Source organism: Crinia signifera, chromosome 9 (genome assembly GCF_055691185.1).
Source record: "Crinia signifera chromosome 9, ASM5569118v1, whole genome shotgun sequence".
NCBI lineage: Eukaryota > Metazoa > Chordata > Amphibia > Anura > Myobatrachidae > Crinia > Crinia signifera.
In genome coordinates this window covers 84887512-84911703 of record NC_139225.1, presented here as the reverse complement: position 1 = coordinate 84911703, position 24192 = coordinate 84887512, and the positions used below count along the sequence as shown (strand labels likewise).

At 41.5% G+C, this 24192-nt stretch overlaps 1 protein-coding gene across 1 annotated transcript in view; it reads right to left on the bottom strand.

Annotated features, from left to right (window-relative positions):
- SH2D1A (SH2 domain containing 1A) overlaps positions 1-23965 on the bottom strand; it is a 29571-nt gene extending 5606 nt beyond the window's left edge. Inside the window, exons 1-3 of the mRNA XM_083160579.1 lie at positions 23734-23965; positions 5160-5223; positions 4400-4529 (exon numbers count right to left, since the gene is read on the bottom strand). Coding sequence (XP_083016705.1) covers positions 4400-4529; positions 5160-5223; positions 23734-23870 — 331 coding nt within the window. The 5' untranslated portion in view covers positions 23871-23965. The remainder of the gene's footprint in view (positions 1-4399; positions 4530-5159; positions 5224-23733) is intronic.
- Positions 23966-24192: the final 227 nt, after the last annotated feature.

The following is a 24192-nucleotide window of genomic DNA, read 5'->3' as shown; positions in this document are numbered from 1 at the left end:
AAAGCGGCAATCATTTATACCTAGTTTTACAACTGGTTTTTCAGTGCAATTGATTGCTGCTTTAAAAAAACTGGAGATTTCTTACCAAATCTCTCACTTTCTGAATCTCTCATCCTATTAAATCTCAGTTCAGTCTAGCAGCAGCATTTAGAATGGATTGCAGTGGCAAGAGTCTGTTCTTGGGAAGACCAGTTAGGAGACTATTGCAGTAGTCAATGCGGGATATAACGAGTGCATGGATAACAGATTTAGTAGTGTCTTGTGTGAGATAAGGTCGTATTTTGGATATGTTTTTTAAATGCATGTAACATGATTTGGTGACAGACTGAATGTGGGTAACAAAGGACCGTTCAGTCAAGGATGACCCCTAGGCAACAAGCTTGTGGGGTAGGGTAGATTGTCGAGTTGTCAACAGTGAAGGAGATATCAGAATGGTAACTGTTCTTGGCTGGTGGGAAAATAAGTAATTCTGTTTTGGAAATATTGAGTTTGAGGTGGTGAGAAGACATCCAAGATAAGATGGCAGAGAGGCATTCAGAGACTCGGCCCAAAACCACTGGTGATAACTCTGGGGTTGAGAGATAGATTTGAGTATCATTTGCATATAAATGATACTGAAATCCGAAAGAGCTGATGAGTTTGCCAAGAGATGAGGTATAGATTGAGAAATGCAGAGGACCTAAGACTGAGCCTTGCGGCACTCCAATTAACAGAGGTAGTGAAGAGGAGGTAGAGTCAGAGAAGAGAACACTGAAAGAGAAATTAGATAGGTAAGATGAGAACCAGGAAAGGGATGTGTCATTAAGACCTAGGGAGTGCAGTGTTTGTATGAGAATAGTATGATCAACATTGTCAAATGCAGCAGAAAGATCAAGAAGAATAAGTAGTGAATAATGGCCTTTAGACTTGGCAGTTACCAGATCATTCACCACTTTAGTCAGTGCTGTCTCAGGGGAGTGTTGGGAGTGAAAGCCTGACTGAAGCAGGTCTAATAGGGTGTGAGAGTTAAGAAAGTGTGTGAGGCGAGAGTAGACAAGTCTCTCCAGAGGCATGTGATCTGAGAGATAGGACGATAGTTAGAGAGTGAGTTATGGTCAACATTGTGTGTTTTTAGAATGGGAGTAATCACTGCATGTTTGAGCAAAGAAGGAAAAGTACCAGCAGCAATAGAGAGATTGCAGATTTTAGTTAAGGTTGGGATAAGAACAGGAGACAGACTTTTAATGACTTGTGCTGGTATAGGATCAAGAGGAGAGGTAGTAGAGTAGGAGGATAAGAAGAGTGTGGAAACATTCATTTCATTTGTGAGCTCAAATGAAGAGAAAGTGCCAGAGGGTTCAGGTGGGGAAAAAAGAGGGTTAGAGGTTGTGGAAGAGCATACCATTTCATCTTGGATGTTATCAATCTTTTCCTTGAAGTAGGAGGCAAGTTCTTGTGCACTGATGGTAGCCGGAGGGGGAGGAGAGGGAGGGCACAGAAGAGACTTAAATGTGTTAAAAAGTCGCTTAGGGCTGGTGGCATGCAAAGAGATGAGAGATTGGTAGTATGTTTGTTTAGCAGTGTTCAAAGCATTGTAGTAGGAGTGGTAGATAGACTTATGTGTGAGGAAATCATTCAGATTACTAGATTTACTCCATCGGCGTTCTACTTTACGTGACTGAGTTCATAGTTGTCTTGTCATTTTGGTGTGCCACAGCTGGCATCTAAGCCTGCGGTGGGTGTAATGGTGTAGCTGGAGCCACTTCATCAAGGGCTGTTTCAAGATTTTGGTACAGGTGGGAAACAGTCGGGAGAGGTAAAAGTAGGAATTAGAGAGAGCTGTTGTTGCAGAGAGGTGGAAAGTTGTGTAAAATTAATAGCATTAGTATTTCTACGGGTTAGAGTAGGCATGCATGATTTCTGTGTCAGTGAGCTAGGAGTAATGGAGGAGAGCAAGAGGGTAATGAGATTGTGATCAGAGAGAGGGAAGGGAGTGTTAGTAAAATCAGGGACTGAGCACAGCCTGGTGAAAAGAAGGTCAAGGCAGTGGTCTTCCTCATGAGTAGAGGAGTCAGACCACTGGGAAAGGCTAAGAGAGAAGGTTAGAGAGAGGAGTTTGGAAGCCTGCAGAGATTGTGGACTGTCAATAGCAATATTGGAGTCACACAGGATGATGATGGCGATGTCAGAGGATAAGAAGTTGGGGAGCCAGGCAGAGAAATCTTCCAGAAATTGAGATTTGAGAAGCCCAGGTGGGCTTATATATATTGAATGGAGATGAAATATATAGATATTTCATCTCCATCCAAGCCAGGTTGTTTTTAAGATCTGTGTTTCTCCAATGACTTTATATATTTTTTATACATACATGTATAATTCCCTTATAACAGTACAGGAACTGTGATGTGACCCTGTAAAGTTGACCCATAAAGAATGTTTTTCTAAACTTTTTTAATATTTCTCAAATGTTCTGCCCATCTTTCTAGAATCTAGAGATTCTACCCACATAATGTAGGTGGCAGTAGCCCTCAATTAATTAGATACAATTTTTACTAATGTGAAGGGGATGACAGAAGTGCTCAAGTTCGTCAGAATATGTTTAGAGAGGGAGCTGCCAGGTATTGGGGTGTGTCCAATTCGCCCAGTATTTAAAGGCTTGTGTACAGTGGTAGAATACCTTGTGCTCAACATATGTACAGGTGTGGTATGTGTGGGAAAAAATAACGGAGTTGAGTCAGTTTGTAGTTTGAAAGTAAAAGTGCAATTTATTATGCTAACAAAATAAATAAAGATAAGTCCTGAATACCTAAGTCCTGGTATTGTAATCAGGAATAGGCCAGCAAGGTATCACTCTGTGTGGCCTTAGTGCGGGGCTTAAGGGTATCCTTTATGGGGACCCCTTTAAACCATAGGTCCCTAACCTGGGACCTATGTCCACTCACAGGTGACCACAGCGGTCTCTGTGTGGGCTGGAAGGGGGAGCTGATGGTTGCACAATGTGCAGTACTGTCTGGTGTGGTTGCTAGGGGCAACCGGGGGTATGAAAGTTAATGCGGTGATACTGGATGGCGGATTTATGGTGGTATGAAATCCTGTTGTGTGTTGGCTTCACACACTTTCAGGCTTTGTGCGGCACTCACAAAGTGTTAAAGAAGTATAATGCAACAAGTGGCGTCCCGCTTGCTGAACTTGCCCCTAGCAACCACACCGGACAGTACTGCACATTGTGCAACCATCAGCTCCCCCTTCCAGCCCACACAGAGACCGCTGCGGTCACCTGTGAGTGGACATACTGTAGGTCCCAGGTTAGGGACCTATGGTTTAAAGGGGTCCCCATAAAGGATACCCTTAAGCCCCGCACTAAGGCCACACAGAGTGATACCTCGCTGGCCTATTCCTGAGTACAATACCAGGACTTACACTCAACTCATATTTTAAATAAGTTTTTCTTTAAAAAAAATTATTCAACATTTTTTTGCATCTTTATTTATTTTGTTAGCATAATAAATTGCACTTTTACTTTCAAACTACAAACTGACTCTACTCCGTTATTTTTTCCCACACATACCACACCTGTACATAAGGTGAGCGCAAGGTATTCTACCACTGTACACAATTTTTACTGTTACAGATAATTAAATCCATGGTTTTATGTATGACGCCTATACAATTGGTACCCTCCATAGGGTATTTTAGTCAGATATCCATCACCATATAGATCACGACTTGAAAAAGATTCCTAGTGATTTGGAACACATTGGTGCTTACTAAGAGGGTTACCACCAGGACTGGGATATACCAGAACACCTTCACCTTACAAGCCAACTGCTGCAAATTCCTGATCCCAGGAAGTGTCAACAATTACAACAAAAATGCGAGTATAGGTGTAGCTTTCCACAATCATTTTTATTGGTATGTCATTATTTTATTTATGATACAGTAGATCACCAATATTTATTTAATTGATCACCTTGTATTTTATACTATGAACAGAATTACACTACAGTATTTTGAATTTTGTTTCTCCCCTACTTCTGTTTTACATGACCTTGATATAATTGTGTAGCCCAAGAGAACCACTGTGAAAAAGAAACAGAGACACTAGAGGGAAAAGCATTTATCAAATATCAATTTAAGAATTATCTATGAGGGAAGGACCTGTATTTGAGTGGACAACAACACATAGACTTTTCTTTTATGTTTTTGGTCACCAGCATTGTAAACAATAGACTATTTTTTCCCTTCATAATCTGATTGGAAAGTGCTAGGGTATTCCATGTAGCTTTATTCAGTGCACTTAGAATTTATGACAGATTGAAGATTACAGTTTTTTTTCCAAATTTATCACTTAACTGTGATTATAGATTGAAAGTAGCATTGTACAAGATACAACACCTCTTACTGTAATACAGTACATCACCTTTTGCCTTAGGTACTTTCCTCTCCACTGGATGCTGTAGATGGGTTGCAATCCCTTGATCTGGTTTTTTGTAAGCAGAGATTAGATTGTGAACCTTTCTAAACATTCTTTTTGGGACTCCAGGTGCAGCCTAAAAAAATAACCAAAATCTAATTAAACAATAAAAATTAAATTAAATAATTTTCTATTTTTATATTATGCTATTTGTTTTGTTTTTATTACCATTTTATATTCCAAGGGGGGTTTCCAATTAGGTGTGATGAAACATCGGGAGTGAACAATGGGAGTTTATCTGGATTTTTCCCAATGTTTCACTGATATTTTTTAAGGGGTATTCGATTAGATCTCCCAAACAAATAAACAATTTTTTTTTTGTGAGAAAAAAACACAGGTTCAGTCAAAGCACAACCCTGAAAAAGGGATTTTGCTTTGCCAAGTTATCATGGGTAATTGTACCCCCCCCCCCCTCCACCAAGTTGGATATTTAAAGGTAAATATATTCTGTTCTACATTCTGTGCAGTTGTATTTATTTACTGGTTTTTCTACAATTGAACAGTTTGAACAGGAAGACTCAAATCTTTGAATGTAAATACGTGATTGAGAGAACTATATTACAGTTTGAAAAAAGGGCTTCTTAGTGAAAGAGGTATCAATATTTAAAGTGGACCTGTCATCTTGACATAAAAGTAAAATTTAAAAAATCAAGCTCATTCTTACATTTTTCCCTGGCAATATGGCTGTAGTAAATAGACTTCTTACCTCAGCTGACCAGGACCCAGTTGTTGTTTGTGACACTCTGTAGGTGTAAATCACATCTTTGTGCCTGTAGAAAAGGTGCGAATGTTGGTAAACACATGTATTACCACATTTCCAGCATGTTATTGTCAACATTAATTTGGATAACAAATGCATATAGAAGTTTGTCAATTGAGGAAAGTATTATTTTATTTAATTTTATTACAGTATTGCATATATTTATACAGTATAAGATTTGACAATGCTTTGGCTTGTGGAAATCAAAAAAGTATATAATTTTATTCAGATTGATTTATTCAGCTTCCAGCGTATGCGTAGGGGCACCAGTCCTTTATTGGATGAAACGTGTTGGGTGTGGCCTAACACTGTGAGACATACTGAAGCTGTACACCTGCTGATCACCGTGCCTGACTGCCGTGAAGTGTCCTGACTTGAGACCTCGCCGCGTAAGATGGAGGCTTGAAAAAACTAAGTGGTTCATCGGTGTGAACAGAGCTTATGTGATCAGACATTTGGCTGCTGCAGACGTCATGAGGGTACAACCTTAGCGTAGTTAGCATGAGGGCAACAGGGGCAAACGCAGGATTTTCAGAAGGGGGTTTCCAGAGAGGGGCGAGCAAAACATGGAGATGGTCACTTAGGTGACCCAGTATAAGCCGGTCAGTTAAAGTATTATAGATAGACCAAATGTATATAAATAATAATAATAATTATATACTGTAAATATATATATACATAAGAGCAGAGTAGACCCCTGGGCATAGCACTGTATTGGGGCACCTACCTATCCTCCAGTGGTAGGGGAGGGGGGTGCTATGAGCGGAAGCTTTGATGTCCCGCGGGTGGTAAGGGGTATTATATCAACCGCTCAGCATGTAGTGCCTGGATCAGTAATTTCCACTAATTACCCCTTTACTGCACAGATGGTGGGAGATGAGGTGGGAGAAGGGGGCATTGGGCTGAATGAAGTGGCCCTGATACATAACTTCCAGGGTAGTAAAGGATGTTTAATATGCAGAGGAGGGGTGTATAGTGGAGTGGGCTTATTATTCATAATTTTCTGGTGGGAGGACAGCTTGCTTGACTGCAGATATCTCCAGTTCCCGGAAATAGATTTCTTAGATTTTAATGGAATTAAAAACTAGAGAATCCCACCTACCAAATTGGGGACATGGGGATCAGAGTTCAGGAGGCAGAGCAATCTGCCAACCAGTATATAAAAATACATACCAGGTGTGTGGAGCTGTAGCAGTAACCAGCTGCTGGAAGGCTGATATCTCTGGTTCTGGGAACAGTAGAGACAAACTACTAGTGTCCCTCAAAGGAGGAGAGTCACAGCTTTTGGAATATACCCTCAGAAAAACTCTACGTCAGACAGAAACTGAAATATCTGACTGGGAGAGTAATTAACAGGCTTGGATGGGGACCACTGCTTTGAAGTCAGTTATCTCCGGTTCCCTAGGGCCGATTTTTTAAATTCTTGTACCCATGGAAAGAAGGGACCCTCAGCTTTTAGATTAGGTCCCTTATATTAGTATTCTGGTTCCTTAAAAGACACATTTCGCCGCGCACTGGGTGTCTTTATGACGCCAAAACAGCTTCACCCAGTTATTTATTCCGGCGGCTCAGTGGGGAAACGCTGCTCAAGTCACGGAGCATCTGTGGACATTGCTCACTCAAGTGTGCCAGCCGGCTTCTCTACACAAGCGGCAATCCAACAAGCCTTGGACCCTAAGCCACCCACAACACAAGGGAGGCAGGAATCTGCACACGTAAGTGAGCCATTAATGAATAGCTAACTCCTAGCTTTGTGCCACACACCCACGTACAAGAGACTCTTTTGGGACTTAAAATTATAGGTGTAGATCAAAATATAGAGAGGACAGGAAAACCACAAAGTGGACCTCTGGGTTTACACTAAACTAAGGGTCTGAAACTGACCAATTGCCTAAATACAATACCAACATCAGACAGAAACTTGATAGAAAATAATTACATGTGTACCTTTGATGTTATGTTTCACAGTGCATTAAAGTTTGCTCCATTTGCTCTATTTCTATGTTTATTTTTTATTTTTATCCTTAAGTATATATTTCATGTGATTTTTTAAGTAATAAAGTTTTATATATTTTCATATTTTATTGATTCATTTTCTATATCCCGAGCGCCTAGTGGTAATTTTCTCTAGTATTTGTCCAAATAGAGGGCAGCATCCCTCTACCATAAAAGGCTGCTAGGATACAGATAACACCCATAACTCTCACCCACAGCGCCAACAGACATTCTTTTTGTTTAAAGTACTTAGATCCTAATGTAGGTTTAACTCATACTTCTCTGCTCCCTAGCTTTAAAACAGGCATGTCCAATGTTGGCCCTCCAGATGTTTTGAAACTACACATCCCAGCATGCTTTGACACAGTTTTGCTATTAGAAAATGCTAAAAAAAATTGCAAAGCATGCTGGGATGTGTAGTTTCAAAACATCTGGAGGGCCAACGTTGGACATGCCTGCTTTAAAAGGTCTAAGAATTTTAGAGACATTCTTGTAAAATCAGATGCATCTCCTATTAGAGCTAAAAAAGGTAGCACGAGGGTAGGTTGTGTAAGATGTACATGTACCACCTGTAATTACCTTATACCAGGATCTTCTTTTAATCACCCCCATACAGGTAGGTCTATTCAGATTCATTATTTACTTACCTGTAATACTATGTTTACAGTTTACCAAATCCCTTGCCCATGTGGACTTTCCTACATAGGAAAAATGAAACGCTCCTTTAAGGAGTGAATGACAGCTCACACGTCATCTATTCGGAATGCATTATCTAAGGGTTCTAGCTACCAACCAGTATCTCAACATTTTTTGGAGGCCAAACACAGCCTTGCATCCTTGCGATACAGGATGATTGACCACATTCCCCCATCACCCCGCAGAGGGAATAGAGGGTTATTACTACTGAAATGTGAAGCCCGCTGGATCGCTATACTAAATACTGTATCCCCTCGAGGTCTTAATGAATATTCAGGTATAAATGTGTTATTGTAGTCAGGTTTCTCCTAAATGTGACTTCAAATGTTACTTTAGCATTCTGTTGTATTGCATAATTGAAAACATTATATATAATTCCATGTATATATACTATTCCAGGATGTATTATATAGCTGTTAGAATATATGTTGTAAATTTTATTGTTTGTCTGTTGTTTATTTTTTTGTGAGTGTCACTTATTTTCTGATTATTACCAGCACATTTTTTTGTATATGGCTGGTTTGTGTAATTACGTCATGGATATGGCTTGGTGGGCATGATTCGTGAGTAGGTCTGGCCGGCCTCCAACATGTCACTGATCCCATCTGCATGCTGTTGCACCAGGGGGCAGATCTTGGTGACGTTCCCTAAACGTAATGAACACCAGATTGCTATTTATATGTGGTATATGTCACTTGTGAATTTGAGCCTGATGAAAATACAAACGTATTAAAACATTGCTGAAGCTTAATTAAACTTATTCAAATTTTTAACTGGTCTGGAGTGCCGCATCATTCTATCATCTGTAGTGCTGTGGATGAAGGTACCTGACAAGAAACACACATTTAGTGGTGTGCCGGGCACCTGACAAAGTTATTTATATATATATATATATATATATATATATATATAGAGAGAGGACAGGGGTTTGGCACTCCTTGTAACAGCAAAAACAGCAGCGCCGGTGCCTACACAGAGGATTGGTAGGAGATTTGCGGTGAGGCACTCGTGGCAATTATAATCCAGAACAAAGCTAGCCAACAGGAGATAGCAGCAACGTTTCAATTTATTACTTCAAATTTTCGTCAGGTTACACAGAAGCAAAGATAAAAACATACCTTTATAGCACACTACACCAGAGGAGTGAGGCTGAGACGCCGGGGGTTTGGGACGACGCCCACAGGATGCCATATGATGACGTCACCTGTTCAGCCAGTGAACAGTGACTGGAGAGTAGAGTTACCATAGAAACGGTAAACAAAGACAACTCCTGCACTGAGGGGAAAACACCATAAATTACAAAAGAGTGTGGGAAGGGGGAGCTGGAAAAATATATATAGATGCAGGCAGCGCTATCTGCATACAATCTCAGGCTGACTTTCAACAAAAATGCAGGCAGCGCTGTCTGCACGCGATCTCAGACTCACTCCACAAAGGGATGTAAGAAATGTAACAACCACAAAAATAGATGAGAATAAATGTAACAATATCATAGCAACTCAAAACAGACAATAAAACATTATAGCGGTATATACAAAAAAGGACAGTACTAATAAAAAGAAAAACAGACAATATAATGTTAGCAGCATCAAGTAAGAAAACATATTAGCAGCATCAAGTAAGAAAACATATAAGGACATAGCAGCATTAACGAAAGACAGCAAACGAAATTTGCTCATTAAGGCCTTTCGGCGCAATGGTGTTAAGGCGGTGTATCCACCGCGCTTCGCAGCGCAACAATTGGGTCCCACGGTCCCCACCACGGATATTGGGAGGCACCCAATCAATCATCCTATATCTGAGACTATGTAAAGGATGTTTATGCTCGACAAAATGTCTCGCCACAGGCACCAGAAGTCAGTGCCTGGCGAATGGTACTCCTGTGCATGGTCATTCGCTCCTTGAATTTCCTGATGGTTTTGCCTATATAAGACAAACTACAAGGACAAATCAACTGGTAAATAATAAAGGAAGAATTACAAGTTAAATAATGCCGGATTTTAAAAGCCTGTCCAGTGTGGGGGTGATTAAAGGTATCACCTGTCAAGAGAAATTGGCAAGTAGTGCATGCACATTTAAAACAGCCTTTCTTTTTATTGGCACCCAGCCATGTTGTGATTTGCGGTGCAGGGTCAAAGGAGACATTGGTTTTAACCAAAATGTCCTTTAAACTCCGACCCTTAGAATAACAGGGCATAATGCGATGCTCACCAAACGGTAGAGTCGTATCACTTTTAATCAGGGGCCAATTGCTTTTGACCATGGTGGTCGTATCAGTGGAAACAACATTATACCGGTTGACCCAGGGCATAATTTTAGACATTGTTTTGTCTTTGGGTCTAGGTTGTAATAAAGATTCACGGTTAAGTTGTAGAACTCTATTTTTACATGCCAGCAAGTCTTGGCGATTAAAGCCACGTGCCAAAAATTTATCGATGAGGGCATCGAGCTGGAGATTGCAGTTGGCTTGATCGCTATTAATGCGATAATAGCGCAACATTTGAGAATATGGCAGTGACATAACAAGACTGCGGGGGTGACAACTTGTTGGAGATAGCATGGTGTTGCGATCGGTTGTCTTGGTGTACACACTGGTGGTAGTTTTACCTGAAACAAGGGTCACCTTAACGTCAAGGAAATGGACCTCCACATTTGAGGTCTCAAAGGTAAACTTAATTGCATTATTGGTAGTATTGTGTTTGGATATTAAATTATGCAATAAAGCAATGTCGCCTTGCCAGATGGCAAACAGGTCATCTATATACCTTTTGAATACAATAAAATGATCTGCAACCAAGGAATCAGACAAAAAAATATCAAACTCTGCAGAAAACATAAAAATGTTGGCATATGAAGGAGCTACGGAGCTGCCCATAGCACAGCCCCGTAGCTGTAAATAAAAAATATTGTTGTAAATGAAGAAGTTGTTATGCAAAATTAAATCCATAAGTTCAACCAAAAAATCAATTTTCACAGAGTCAAAATCACTGTGAGAAATAAGAAAACGTCTCAAGGCAGTAAGACCCATGGAGTGTGGAATGACAGTGTACAAATTTACCACATCAATGGTGGCCAAATGGCAATCGTCGGGCAAATTGGGGAGTTGGTGGAGAATCTGTAAAAAAGTGGTGGTATCCAGGGCCGGTGCTAGGGTGTCCGGCGCCCTCCTGCAAACCATACATTTTGCGCCCTTTCACATTGCCATTGCAACAAGCTGCAGCCCGATTGTGGGAGTGTATGCAACATGTGATCCTATGGAGGATCTCGGGTGCATGTACATGTATGCATACACCATCTCAGTGCTGTGTCTCAAAATGTTGCAGGCACTAAAGGTGCCCATATAAGCTGCGAGAATCTAATGCGTTATGGGCTAGATTGCATTGCACGGCATGCATGCAATCTGTGTGATGCAATCCAAAATCATTGCAGCGTGAATGGCCACCTTTAGGCACATAACCCAGCCCATTATTTAATAAGTGTCTAAATTAATATAAAAACATCTACAATTATTAAAAAATTTGTTATAAACATGTATAATAAAAGACTGTTCTTTTGCTGTTTAACTCTTGTGCAGTCCCTCCTCTTCTATCTGCCTAGGCAGGAAGCTGAGGACACCATTACACCCCTCGTGACTGAGGGGGAAAGGAGGGGAGAGAAGGAGGAGATGGAAGAAGTTTGGAGGAGATAGAGGGGGTGGAGTTTTGAGGACTGGCAGTGGCACTGGCACAGCACACTGAGAAGCGGGAAGGAAGGGGAGGCGGCACTGCTGCCTGTTCATCATTTGATGACAGCTGACAGGCGCAGGGAGCAATGGGTAGGGGCGGATCCGGACATGACAACCAGGCATTCACAGACAGAGCTACATGCCTCAGCGCAAGTGTCTGTGAGGAAGAGGGGGCAGGTCGCAGGAGGAGGACAGTGTGTGCGCGGTGCAGGCAGCTGCTCAGCCTCTCCATACTGCCACCCGCTGTCAGACAGGTGCTGTGGGCGGCATGCAGGAGGCGGTGACAGTGAGGGCTGAGGCAGGTTTAGCAGAGCAGGGAGGGAGAAAGCGCCTTTTCAGCATGGCGCCTCCCTGCTTTGCAGGAGCTGCTGAGTGGGTAGCGCCGGCCCTGGTGGTATCCAAAAGAAAAGTCGGTTGTGTCTTGATAAGTGGCTGCAAAATATCGTCCAGATAAGTAGCTGAAGGTTGTAACATGGACCCGCATGCCGACACAATCGGGCATCCCGGGGGATGGGATAAGCCCTTGTGGATTTTAGGGAGTGTGTACAGGCACGGGGTAATAGGAAAATCCGGTATTAAGATGGCTTGTATATCCTTGGAAATAATCTTAGCATCAACGCCCATCTGAAGAATGTTAGACAGTTTCTGTCGACATTGTAGAGTAGGATTAACTGTCAACTGACGATAAGTGTCGACATCAGCCAGTTGCCTCATTATTTCTGTATGATAATCGGACAGATCCTGGAGGACCACAGCCCCACCCTTGTCCGCCTGTCGAATAATGAGGTTTTTGTTATTACTTAGATTTTGTAATGCCAGCCGTTCAGATGGCATGAGATTAGGATGGACATTTTTTCTTTAATTTCTTTAACTCCTTCGAGGAGTTAGCAGCAATTAAAGAAAAAATTTCTAATTTTGAAACTATCCATCTAGCTACATTGGTAGCTGAAAAGGAAACTGATTGGTTGGAGAGGCTGAAAAGCCAATTGGCATCTTATAAAAGGGAGCTTATTCTTTTCAAAAAAGAAAAGTTGGTTAAAGTTCAAATGGACTATGACAGACATACTGTCTATAGGTGGTTGGCAGTCAACTCTGGCGAAGATTCCTCCAAAAAACCTTTCTTTCGTCGCAATAAACGACGCCCGCAGAGGAATATCGATCAATTCGATTCCGAGACATCAGCTGAAAATACTAGCTCCAACAGTGAGGTTGATCAGCGAAAAACTAAAGGTGCCAAAGCCGGCCCTTTAGGGAGGCATCCCCAGAAGGGTCGAGGTGGCCCCAACCCAGACGCAAGAGGCGCCATACCCGAAGGGGGCAGCAGTGGAAGAGGAGGCGGACGTCCGGGTCGCCCACCAACAAATCCGAGAACATAATTTTCAATCTCTCGTCCCATGAATTATCTACAAGTGAGATTAAACTCCTTAATCATGGACTCTCTTTTGTACCCTCTGTCCCTTTTAGTGATCTTCAGTGGCAAATTGAGAAGCATGAACTGGTCAGAAAAATTAAACTACAAGAATTTTTCTCTTCTCAACCCAGCTCCAATAAACCAGCTAAACCACCTTTGCCACCGACATTAAAAAAGTTTGCACCAGCGTCATCATTTGAACCTTACTCCAACAACGCCAGCATTAAATCTTTTTCAAGAATGCTGGATGTAGGTTTACCGGATATAATAGAACGCTCCTCTAATGTCCATCCTAATCTCATGCCATCTGAACGGCTGGCATTACAAAATCTAAGTAATAACAAAAACCTCATTATTCGACAGGCGGACAAGGGTGGGGCTGTGGTCCTCCAGGATCTGTCCGATTATCATACAGAAATAATGAGGCAACTGGCTGATGTCGACACTTATCGTCAGTTGACAGTTAATCCTACTCTACAATGTCGACAGAAACTGTCTAACATTCTTCAGATGGGCATTGATGCTAAGATTATTTCCAAGGATATACAAGCCATCTTAATACCGGATTTTCCTATTACCCCGTGCCTGTACACACTCCCTAAAATCCACAAGGGGTTATCCCCTCCCCAAGGACGCCCGATTGTGTCGGCATGCGGGTCCTTGTTACAACCTTCAGCTACTTATCTGGACGATATTTTGCAGCCACTTATCAAGACACAACCGACTTTTCTTTTGGATACCACCACTTTTTTACAGATTCTACACCAACTCCCCAATTTGCCCGACGATTGCCATTTGGCCACCATTGATGTGGTAAATTTGTACACTGTCATTCCACACTCCATGGGTCTTACTGCCTTGAGACGTTTTCTTATTTCTCACAGTGATTTTGACTCTGTGAAAATTGATTTTTTTGGTTGAACTTATGGATTTAATTTTGCATAACAACTTCTTAATTTACAACAATATTTTTTATTTACAGCTATGGGGCTGTGCTATGGGCAGCTCCGTAGCTCCGTCATATGCCAACATTTTTATGTTTTCTGCAGAGTTTGATATTTTTTTGTCTGATTCCTTGGTTGCAGATCATTTTATTGTATTCAAAAGGTATATAGATGACCTGTTTGCCATCTGGCAAGGCGATATTGCTTTATTGCATAATTTAATATCCAAACACAATACTACCAATAATGCAATTAAGTTTACCTTTGAGACCTCAAATGTGGAGGTCCATTTCCTTGACGTTAAGGTGACCCTTGTTTCAGGTAAAATTACCACCAGTGTGTACACCAAGACAACCGATCGCAACACCATGCTATCTCCAACAAGTTGTCACCCCCGCAGTCTTGTTATGTCACTGCCATATTCTCAAATGTTGCGCTATTATCGCATTAATAGCGATCAAGCCAACTGCAATCTCCAGCTCGATGCCCTCATCGATAAATTTTTGGCACGTGGCTTTAATCGCCAAGACTTGCTGGCATGTAAAAATAGAGTTCTACAACTTAACCGTGAATCTTTATTACAACCTAGACCAAAAGACAAAACAATGTCTAAAATTATGCCCTGGGTCAACCGGTATAATGTTGTTTCCACTGATACGACCACCATGGTCAAAAGCAATTGGCCCCTGATTAAAAGTGATACGACTCTACCGTTTGGTGAGCATCGCATTATGCCCTGTTATTCTAAGGGTCGGAGTTTAAAGGACATTTTGGTTAAAACCAATGTCTCCTTTGACCCTGCACCGCAAATCACGACATGGCTGGGTGCCAATAAAAAGAAAGGCTGTTTTAAATGTGCATGCACTACTTGCCAATTTCTCTTGACAGGTGATACCTTTAATCACCCCCACACTGGACAGGCTTTTAAAATCCGGCATTATTTAACTTGTAATTCTTCCTTTATTATTTACCAGTTGATTTGTCCTTGTAGTTTGTCTTATATAGGCAAAACCATCAGGAAATTCAAGGAGCGAATGACCATGCACAGGAGTACCATTCGCCAGGCACTGACTTCTGGTGCCTGTGGCGAGACATTTTGTCGAGCATAAACATCCTTTACATAGTCTCAGATATAGGATGATTGATTGGGTGCCTCCCAATATCCGTGGTGGGGACCGTGGGACCCAATTGTTGCGCTGCGAAGCGCGGTGGATACACCGCCTTAACACCATTGCGCCGAAAGGCCTTAATGAGCAAATTTCGTTTGCTGTCTTTCGTTAATGCTGCTATGTCCTTATATGTTTTCTTACTTGATGCTGCTAATATGTTTTCTTACTTGATGCTGCTAACATTATATCGTCTGTTTTTCTTTTTATTAGTACTGTCCTTTTTTGTATATACCGCTATAATGTTTTATTGTCTGTTTTGAGTTGCTATGATATTGTTACATTTATTCTCATCTATTTTTGCGGTTGTTACATTTCTTACATCCCTTTGTGGAGTGAGTCTGAGATCGCGTGCAGACAGCGCTGCCTGCATTTTTGTTGAAAGTCAGCCTGAGATTGTATGCAGATAGCGCTGCCTGCATCTATATATATTTTTCCAGCTCCCCCTTCCCACACTCTTTTGTAATTTATGATGTTTTCCCCTCAGTGCAGGAGTTATCTTTGTTTACCGTTTCTATGGTAACTCTACTCTCCAGTCACTGTTCACTGGCTGAACAGGTGACGTCATCATATGGCATCCTGTGGGCGTCATCCCAAACCCCCGGCGTCTCAGCCTCACTCCTCTGGTGTAGTGTGCTATAAAGGTATGTTTTTATCTTTGCTTCTGTGTAACCTGACGAAAATTTGAAGTAATAAATTGAAACGTTGCTGCTATCTTCTGTTGGCTAGCTTTGTTCTGGATTATAATTGCCACGAGTGCCTCACCGCAAATCTCCTATATATATATATATATATATATATATATATATATATATACACACACACACACACAGATGGGGCTTGGCCCCAACACAACATCCCACCAATCCCGCCAGGCTCACACGCCCCCTGGCAATGGAGCATGCCTCCGGTCCTCGCCGCCTCTCCCGCCATCGCCGCAGGTACCCCTCGCCGCCGGAGCGCTCCACTAACCCTGCCCGTCTCCCTGAAGCGGAAATGGGCAGGGACACGCAGCGCCCCGCCGAGAGACTGGGATGCTCGTGCGTGTGAGATGCACATGCGTCCCAGTTCAGTGTAGCCCCTGTCCCAAGGATGGCAGGGGCTACAGATGCTCGTGCACCCCCTGGCAACGGAGCCTGCCTCCAGTCCTCGCCGCCTCCCCCGCTGTCACCGCAGGTACCCCTCGCCGCCCCGAGCGCCCTCCTAACCCTGCTTTTCTCCCTGAAGTGGAGATGGGCAGGGGCATGCAGCGTCGCCAAGAGACTGGGATGCGCGTGCATGTGAGACGCACACGCATCCCAGTTCAGTGTAGCCCCTGTCTGCTGGCGCTTGCCTGCGGGGAGGGTCTGGCTAGCCCCGGCCAAGGATGGCAGGAGAACTGGCTGGAATTCACTGTTCGCTTTCGGCGAACAGTGAACATTGAATAGGGTGAATCATATTTTCAGTGAAAAAAATTCACTGCAAGGAGTGAAAACAGCCCGATTCTCCAAAAAAAAATGGTGAATCGAGAGCATTGAATACTGGCCAAAGTGAGTACAAAATGGATACTCACAACTACATTGTCCATTGCACACAACTGGAGTTTGACTGTTTCAAAATAATTATCAAAGACGTGTAGTGATCATTACAATTAAATAACTGCCAGTCATATATTGTTGTTGTTGTTAATAATAATATCATCATAAGTTTACACTGTATAATAACAATACTCAAATTAAAAAAATGAATTGTGATGTTTTTAGAATGCCTGAGCTTTTTGTAATAGACTTTTTTCTTTTAAATGAATGCATTTTCCAGCAATTGTAAATCTTTATTTAACTACTTTGTTTTTCAGAGACTATGGGTGTTATTCTGGTTTACTGGTTTAAATTCGCAGCCTTGCGAGTCCACCACCACCCGACCGCCAGTCCACCGTGTCTCCACCCTCACGCACTGTGATCCCCCATACAGCTGCAAATGGATGTTTTTCATAAACATCCATTCACAGCCTTGGATACGTGGGGGAATTTTTCGATGGTCAGCAACCATCAAATGGTTTCTCTCGCATATCTGAAACACCTCTGTGGTGTCTCAGATTTACGGGCGCCCTGTGGGGAAGCGGGCAGGCAGCTGACATCCGCTGGCATCAGCTGCCCACCCCCCTGCATCCGCGTCACCGGCCTATTACCATGAAAACGCCCAGCATTTTCATGGGAACGAACATGAAACACTGCTCGTTCCTGCCGCCCCCCGCCCGCACTGTTGTGTGCTATCGCCCTTGCACACTTGCACACAGAGGCTGCACATGTGCATAAATGACTATGCGCAAAATGCGCGGGGACCGATAAAATTACAATCATCCCCTATGCCTATGCCATAGCTTGCATAAAACCTTTTGCTTGTATTTTACACTTTGGATTAACATATACAGTACTTTGGATTATCTTTGTTAGCTTAGTTCTGGTAGTGAAAGGGTTAGCAGTGAACAGAATGTTTTGTACTACGTTGTCAATGCTTATAAACTGACAGGTTGTTTTCAAGTCATTTCTGCTAACGGAACAGATCTTATCTGAACTCTATAGCTTTGTCAATTGTTGAGCGCTTTTTATGCGACCACTTCAAAGCTCCGCACATCCACTTTGAGAGGCATTGTTCTCTCTGCCAACAAAAGACCCAGAAATAAGGAACTTGCTGATTGTCTATTTTAAGCATTCTTCAAAATGAATCTGAAATTGGTTGGAATTCGAGCAACATTTAGAGCAAAATCAGGTTTTGATTATAAACTGTTTTAGTGAATCTCAGAAAATTCTGTAAATGCATAATAACAAAACTGATCAAATAAATGAGCTAAATTGCAGCCCTGTGTTTATCAAGTGAAATGTACTATTGTTTTCTATAGAACAGTTGGTGATTCTACCACTGCATGCTTTTGCTGTCCATTTATACACATTTCTGATCCATTTAAACATACTGCAAATGAACTATAAATATATTGTTGTGAGTGAAAAAAATGGAACATACTCAAAATGCAGTTTTAAAAAAGTGGATATATCTTTTGATAAAAGGGTGATTTGCAATTTTATTTTGAATTAATAAAGAAATATTGTTAATGTTTATTCTGCCTACTATTTTACAGTTGTTTCAAATCTCTTTTCTTGCTAGAAAACACAAAGGGCCTAGTGTATTTTATTTTTAACACACAAGTATAAATACACCAGGCTCTTAAATCCACATTTTAAATTTGTGGCAACATTGTTGCTTCATTAAATGATCGGAGTTACAAGTCTATTCAATTAAATATTGTTATGGAAGAAAATGAATAATAAAGCTATATGTATTTTTAATCTTTGAATCTTTAACTTTGATGTTATTGCCAGGGTTTTTTTTTTTCACCTACCTGTAGAACTCTATTTATAAAAACAAAACTTTTTTGGTGTTCAAGTGCCTCTAAAATAGGTCAGTAAATAGTCAAAACATATATTTAGTATTAAAATATATAATGTGTTGGCTAATAAGGGGTACATTTACTAAAGTGTGAGTTTTTAGAATTAAGAGGCGTGGGCTATAGCAAAGCAATCGGATTCTACTTATCATGTATCTAGCACAATCACATTGGTTGCTATAGGTGACATCTCTCATTTTAGTAAATGTACCCTAACTCATATCAGAGTTGACTGCATTCTGTGACCTGAATAATACACTTGGGGACTGAATCTGATCTGACCACGAAAACGCTGGGTGCGCCCAGGAAAACACTGGCCATCCCCATGCAAATGGGGGCGGCTACTGGCCTTCCATGGGTGGGCAACTGATATTACCGGATGTCAGCTGCTCGACCTGTTCATGAAGCAGGGAGCCGCTAATCTAAGGCACCAGGGAGTGACTTAGATTAGCGAGCGATTCAGAAATCATTCAATGATCGCCAATCATCGAATGATTATGGGCACCCATGCAAGGCTGACAATAGATTATCCATTCGCAGCGCAAATAGCAGGGGTGGGCGTTCGGCCACATGGTAGGCGGCTTTACAAGGCTCGCAAAGCAGCAAACTAACGCTTTGCGAGCCAACCAGAATGAGTGCCCTGGTCTGTGTCTTTGTATTGTGTATCTTACTATGGAACACCTTGGTAATCTTAAAATTGCTACACTACATTACAATATGCATTATATCTCATAAAAACAATTGTAAATGAAGTAGGTGTGTTAACATTAAGCTTGTCTTGTTTTATATCAGTCGTATGTGACAGAAACCACATTATCAGTGAGATTTTAGCCCACAGTTTCCTTGCAAGTTGCCATCAAAGAACAGGGAGGAAGCTCAGGGCACAACACGTTGTTTCTTTAGCAGTGAGTGCACTTTCCCTCTATACACAACCCGTGTCGTGCTAATTAATAGTGTTAATTTAACATTTAAAATGTCAGCGTATACCTTGCTGACTTACTACATTAAGGGCCAGATGCACTAGGCTTCAAAAGTGATACAATTGAGAGTGATAAACAGCCAGCCAATAAGCTCCTAATTGCCATGTCACAGACTGTGTTTGAAAAATGTCAAGCAGGAGCTGATTGGTTGGTTGTTTATCACTCTCCATTTTATCACTTTTGAAGCTTAGTGCATCTGGCCCTAAATGAAATCTATGTTTATTCAAGTTGTATTTTTGAAAAAATAGTAACTCACTATTTTGATTCTAAAAGTAAATTAAGATGCAGTACTTCAACACAAAGACGGTGAAATCATAATCTAAATACATCACCTTGCTTTGAGTTAAAGTTCCTTTAATTATTCCTTTTATAATGGAATTGTATCTCTCCATTTACCCCCCTCCCTCCCTCTTTTTAGTATCGCTTTTTAACTTTTTATCTCTGTATTTAAGTCATTATTGCCCCTTTCAGACATACGCAAAAATCCCAGGATTTTTCACGTGCACGCGCATAATCCTGGGACTAGTGTATGTCTGAATGGCTCTACCTGGGATTTTAGTCTACTAAAATCCTGGGTCCTGCACACCTGCAATGAATGCAGGATTTTTAAAAACTCAGGATTGTACCGGGTTTAAAATCCCAGGTAGTATGTCTGAAAGGAGTAATATATTCTTATGCACTTGTTGTTCTGATGAGTGCAAAACTTTTATATCTTTTTTTATGATTGTTGTATCTTAAATAAATGTACTTTTGATTTCTTATATTCATACCTAGTCCTTAAAATTATCATAAGACACTGCTGGTCGCTCTTTTTGTCTGATCATCACTGTCACTATATATCTATATAATAAGTTGAAGAATCTGTGTGCGTGTGTGCGTGTCCGTCGCATTGCGGACACACCGTGGCACTCAGAGACACCAAATTCAGCAACAAGATACCTCTGGACCCGGTGGTGTGCACCTCGAAGCCGTTTTTGGGAAATTTCACTTAGAAATTTAAAAAACACCAAGTTTTAATTTACCTTCATTGATGTTCTGGGGAAAAGATCGATGATCTGGGAAACCGTTTGCAAAGGAACAACTCCACACCTGATTTCATTGCTGTCATTGAGTATGAATGACACATTCTAACATTATGGTGAAGGCTTTAAACAATTAGGAAATAATTGAGGATATACATAGACCACACAACACACACACATACACATTGTACACGCACACACACACAGTACACCACATACGCGCACACAGCACACAACACACATTTATACGTAGAGCACCTCACACACTTACACATTGGACAGATACACACACACACAACACACCACATGCAGTACAATACAAATCCATACACACTACAACACACACCCAAAAACAGTACAACAAACACACAGAACACACACACTTAAACATTGCCAGGATACGCAAAGCACACTACACACACATATATACGTAGCACACATCACAAACTTACACATTCGGCAGATACACACAACACAACACTCACAGTACAACACACACCCACATTCACTACAACACACACCCAAAAACAGTACAATACACAAAGCACACACTTAAACATTGCACAGATACACACAGCACACTACACACACACAGATTTATACATAGCACACCTTACGCACTTACACATAGGGCAGATACACACAACACACACACATAACATACCTCTAACAGCACAACACACACCCACATTCACCACACACACCCAAAAAACAGTACGACACACACAAAACACACACTTAAACATTGCACAGATACACAAAGACACAACACACACATACTGTATATACGTAGCACACCTCACACACTTACGCATTGGACAGATACATACAATACAACACACACAACCACATACACTACAACACACACACACAAAAACAGTACAACACACACAAACACACAGAACACATACAAAATAATTTGCCGTTTATTTAACCGTCTGTACCGGCAAATAAAAACTGTACCTAATGTACCGTTTCTACTTTGTTCCCCATATCCGTCTCTCCAGTCCTCCAGCCTGTCACTGCGCTCCCCGGCCAGTTGCACTGAGAAATCTTTGTCCTGGCCTATGCACCCATTGATCAATACAAAGTGGGTACACTGCACTCACCCTGTTAGTCAGTTGGATATCAGGCACTGCTCTGCCTTAAGGGTTTCCCAGACTCTTTTGGTTCATAGATAATGTTTGGTCGATGGGCATGAGCGCTGCATGTATTTGTTTGAATGTTATGAGTGTAAGAAGTTGAAGAATAAGACTGAGATGAAGATTTGTCACGTTATAGTGTACAATTTACTCAATAAATCGTGAAAAAAATATGTGTACATAGAAGTACAGTACAATCAAGAAATGAAAGTAGGATTAAAAAATAAATTCTGATTCAAACTGATAATTGTTTGGATGGCGGTGGGTTGCGAAACAAATCTATAGGTGGAGGGGGGATGGATATTGTGGGCATAATTGGTGTTTGGTACACCTACAGGGGGTCCCCAGTTGATGAGAAATTCTCACTACAGTGTCACCATAGGGGGATTTCCAATTGGGGTTCAGGTGGTCTTTTAGGGACCCCTTTACAATCCCGTTGGTCTCTTCTCCTGGAGCCTACGGTCTCCCTCAGTGAATGACTATCATTAAGGGAGACTGTAAGCTCAAGGAGAAGAGACCTACAGGATTGTAAAGGCTCCCTAAAAGACCACCTGGACCCCAATTGGGAATCCCCCTATGGTGACACTGTGACTGTGACACTGTAGTGAAAATCCCATCAATTGAGGGCCCCCTGTAGGTGTAACAAACACCAATTATGCCCACAATATCCATACCCTCACCTATAGATTTGTTTCACAACCCACCCCATCCAAACAATTATCAGTTTGAATCAGAACTTATTTTTTTATCCTACTTTCATTTCTTGATTGTACTTCTATGTACACTTACATTTTTTTCACGATTTATTGAGTAAATTGTACACTTTGTAACATGGCAATTCTTTTTCTCAGTGTTATTCTTCATCTTCTTAAACTCCAAACCTTATCAATGCATCCATTGATGATTGTGATGGCTGAATCAGTGGATTGGCCCGGCGGGTGTAAGGAAGAATTTGGCCCATTGCACCCATTCCCAGTGGTGCATTACAGTGGTGCGGATAGTGTGCGTTGCGTCATGACATCATGTGGCCTGGCCCGCGGACCTGCTCCCACACTTAGGGGCTGCCCCACTGTTTGGTAGAGATGCTCGGTGCATGTGCTTTACAGATCCCCAGACCTCAGAGACTGCTGCAGGCAGGTTCGGTGAGGGGAGTGGCAGTGGCAGGGAGCAGTGAATTTTTAATTAATTATGGCGCGGTAAGTAACGCCCACACCGAACCCCATGCACTCAGCGCCTGTAATTACACACCCTAGAAACTGTACCATTGAAAGTATAGAAATTGAGGTGTGGACATGTCCCTTTCTGATTTTGTACCGATTTCTGTACTTATGTAATATCTGGACTCCCGTTTTTCTTATGAGACCGCGTCCCCTCGCGGGGCTCGCTGCGCCCACCACGCTTCGGGCACGGTGGCTCGCTGCGCTCGCCACACTATATAAAATCAACTCCATGCGTAGTTGGATAGTAGGGGTATGAAAAAATGGGGTGCATTTAACATGGGAGTCCAGATAATACATAAGTACCCCGATTTCTGACCCTCAGATGTTGGAGGATATGTCATACAGTAGGTGCTAAATCTCAGGAGTGGATGTGGAATTCATCAACACATACAAGTTTTCAACTCAGGAGCGTTGAGTATCAATGCAAACACATTCTAACATTATGGTGGAATCTATAACAAATTACAATCTTAGTTCTTTGTCACAGCATACTGTAAGATTACATTTTTCAGCAATTTTGGAAATAAAGAAACCCCAAGGTTTTCCCGGGCAACGCCGGCCAGGTCAGCTAGTATATAAATATATATATATAAAGCCTATGACTACAAAGAAACCACAAGTACTGCAGTTCAGACTTTGGAACGTCTGCATGACACATAGTACTGCTGTCATACCCTATTGATGACCCCTTTCTTTTATATATTTATGTGTAATGTAAGACAAACATATCTTTGAACTTGAACAAAAAATAGCTTATACTGCTACAGTATATTAAGAGCAAAAGTAAGTAAGTACTTACAGAACACATAGACAATACATGTTAGGCTTTGTCTCGCTGTCACGCAGAAGATAACTTCCATCTTTTCCAGATTCACAGAGGAGTTTCTCTCCAGCTTCACGGCTAATGTTACCATGGTAAACCAGCACGTTCTCCATGTTTTGGAATAGATGTCAGTGATTCCTGGTAATGGAGAAATAAAATGTTCTGAGAACAAGTAGAGGAAAATATCTTCATCTCATGAAGTGTAAACACTGAAGTACAGCAGTGTCACAGAGATACAAAGTTTCACAAGTGGTTGACAAATCCCGCCCACATACTTAAATGTGTAAAAACAAAAGCATGGCATGATGGCATCCTTTACAATCTGGTATGTGTTCTAGAGATAAAAATAAAAATAGAAGACAATTTAAGTTTATAAATAGTACATACATAAAGTAGCGTGCAAAACAAATATAACAATATTTCCTTGTAACAGAA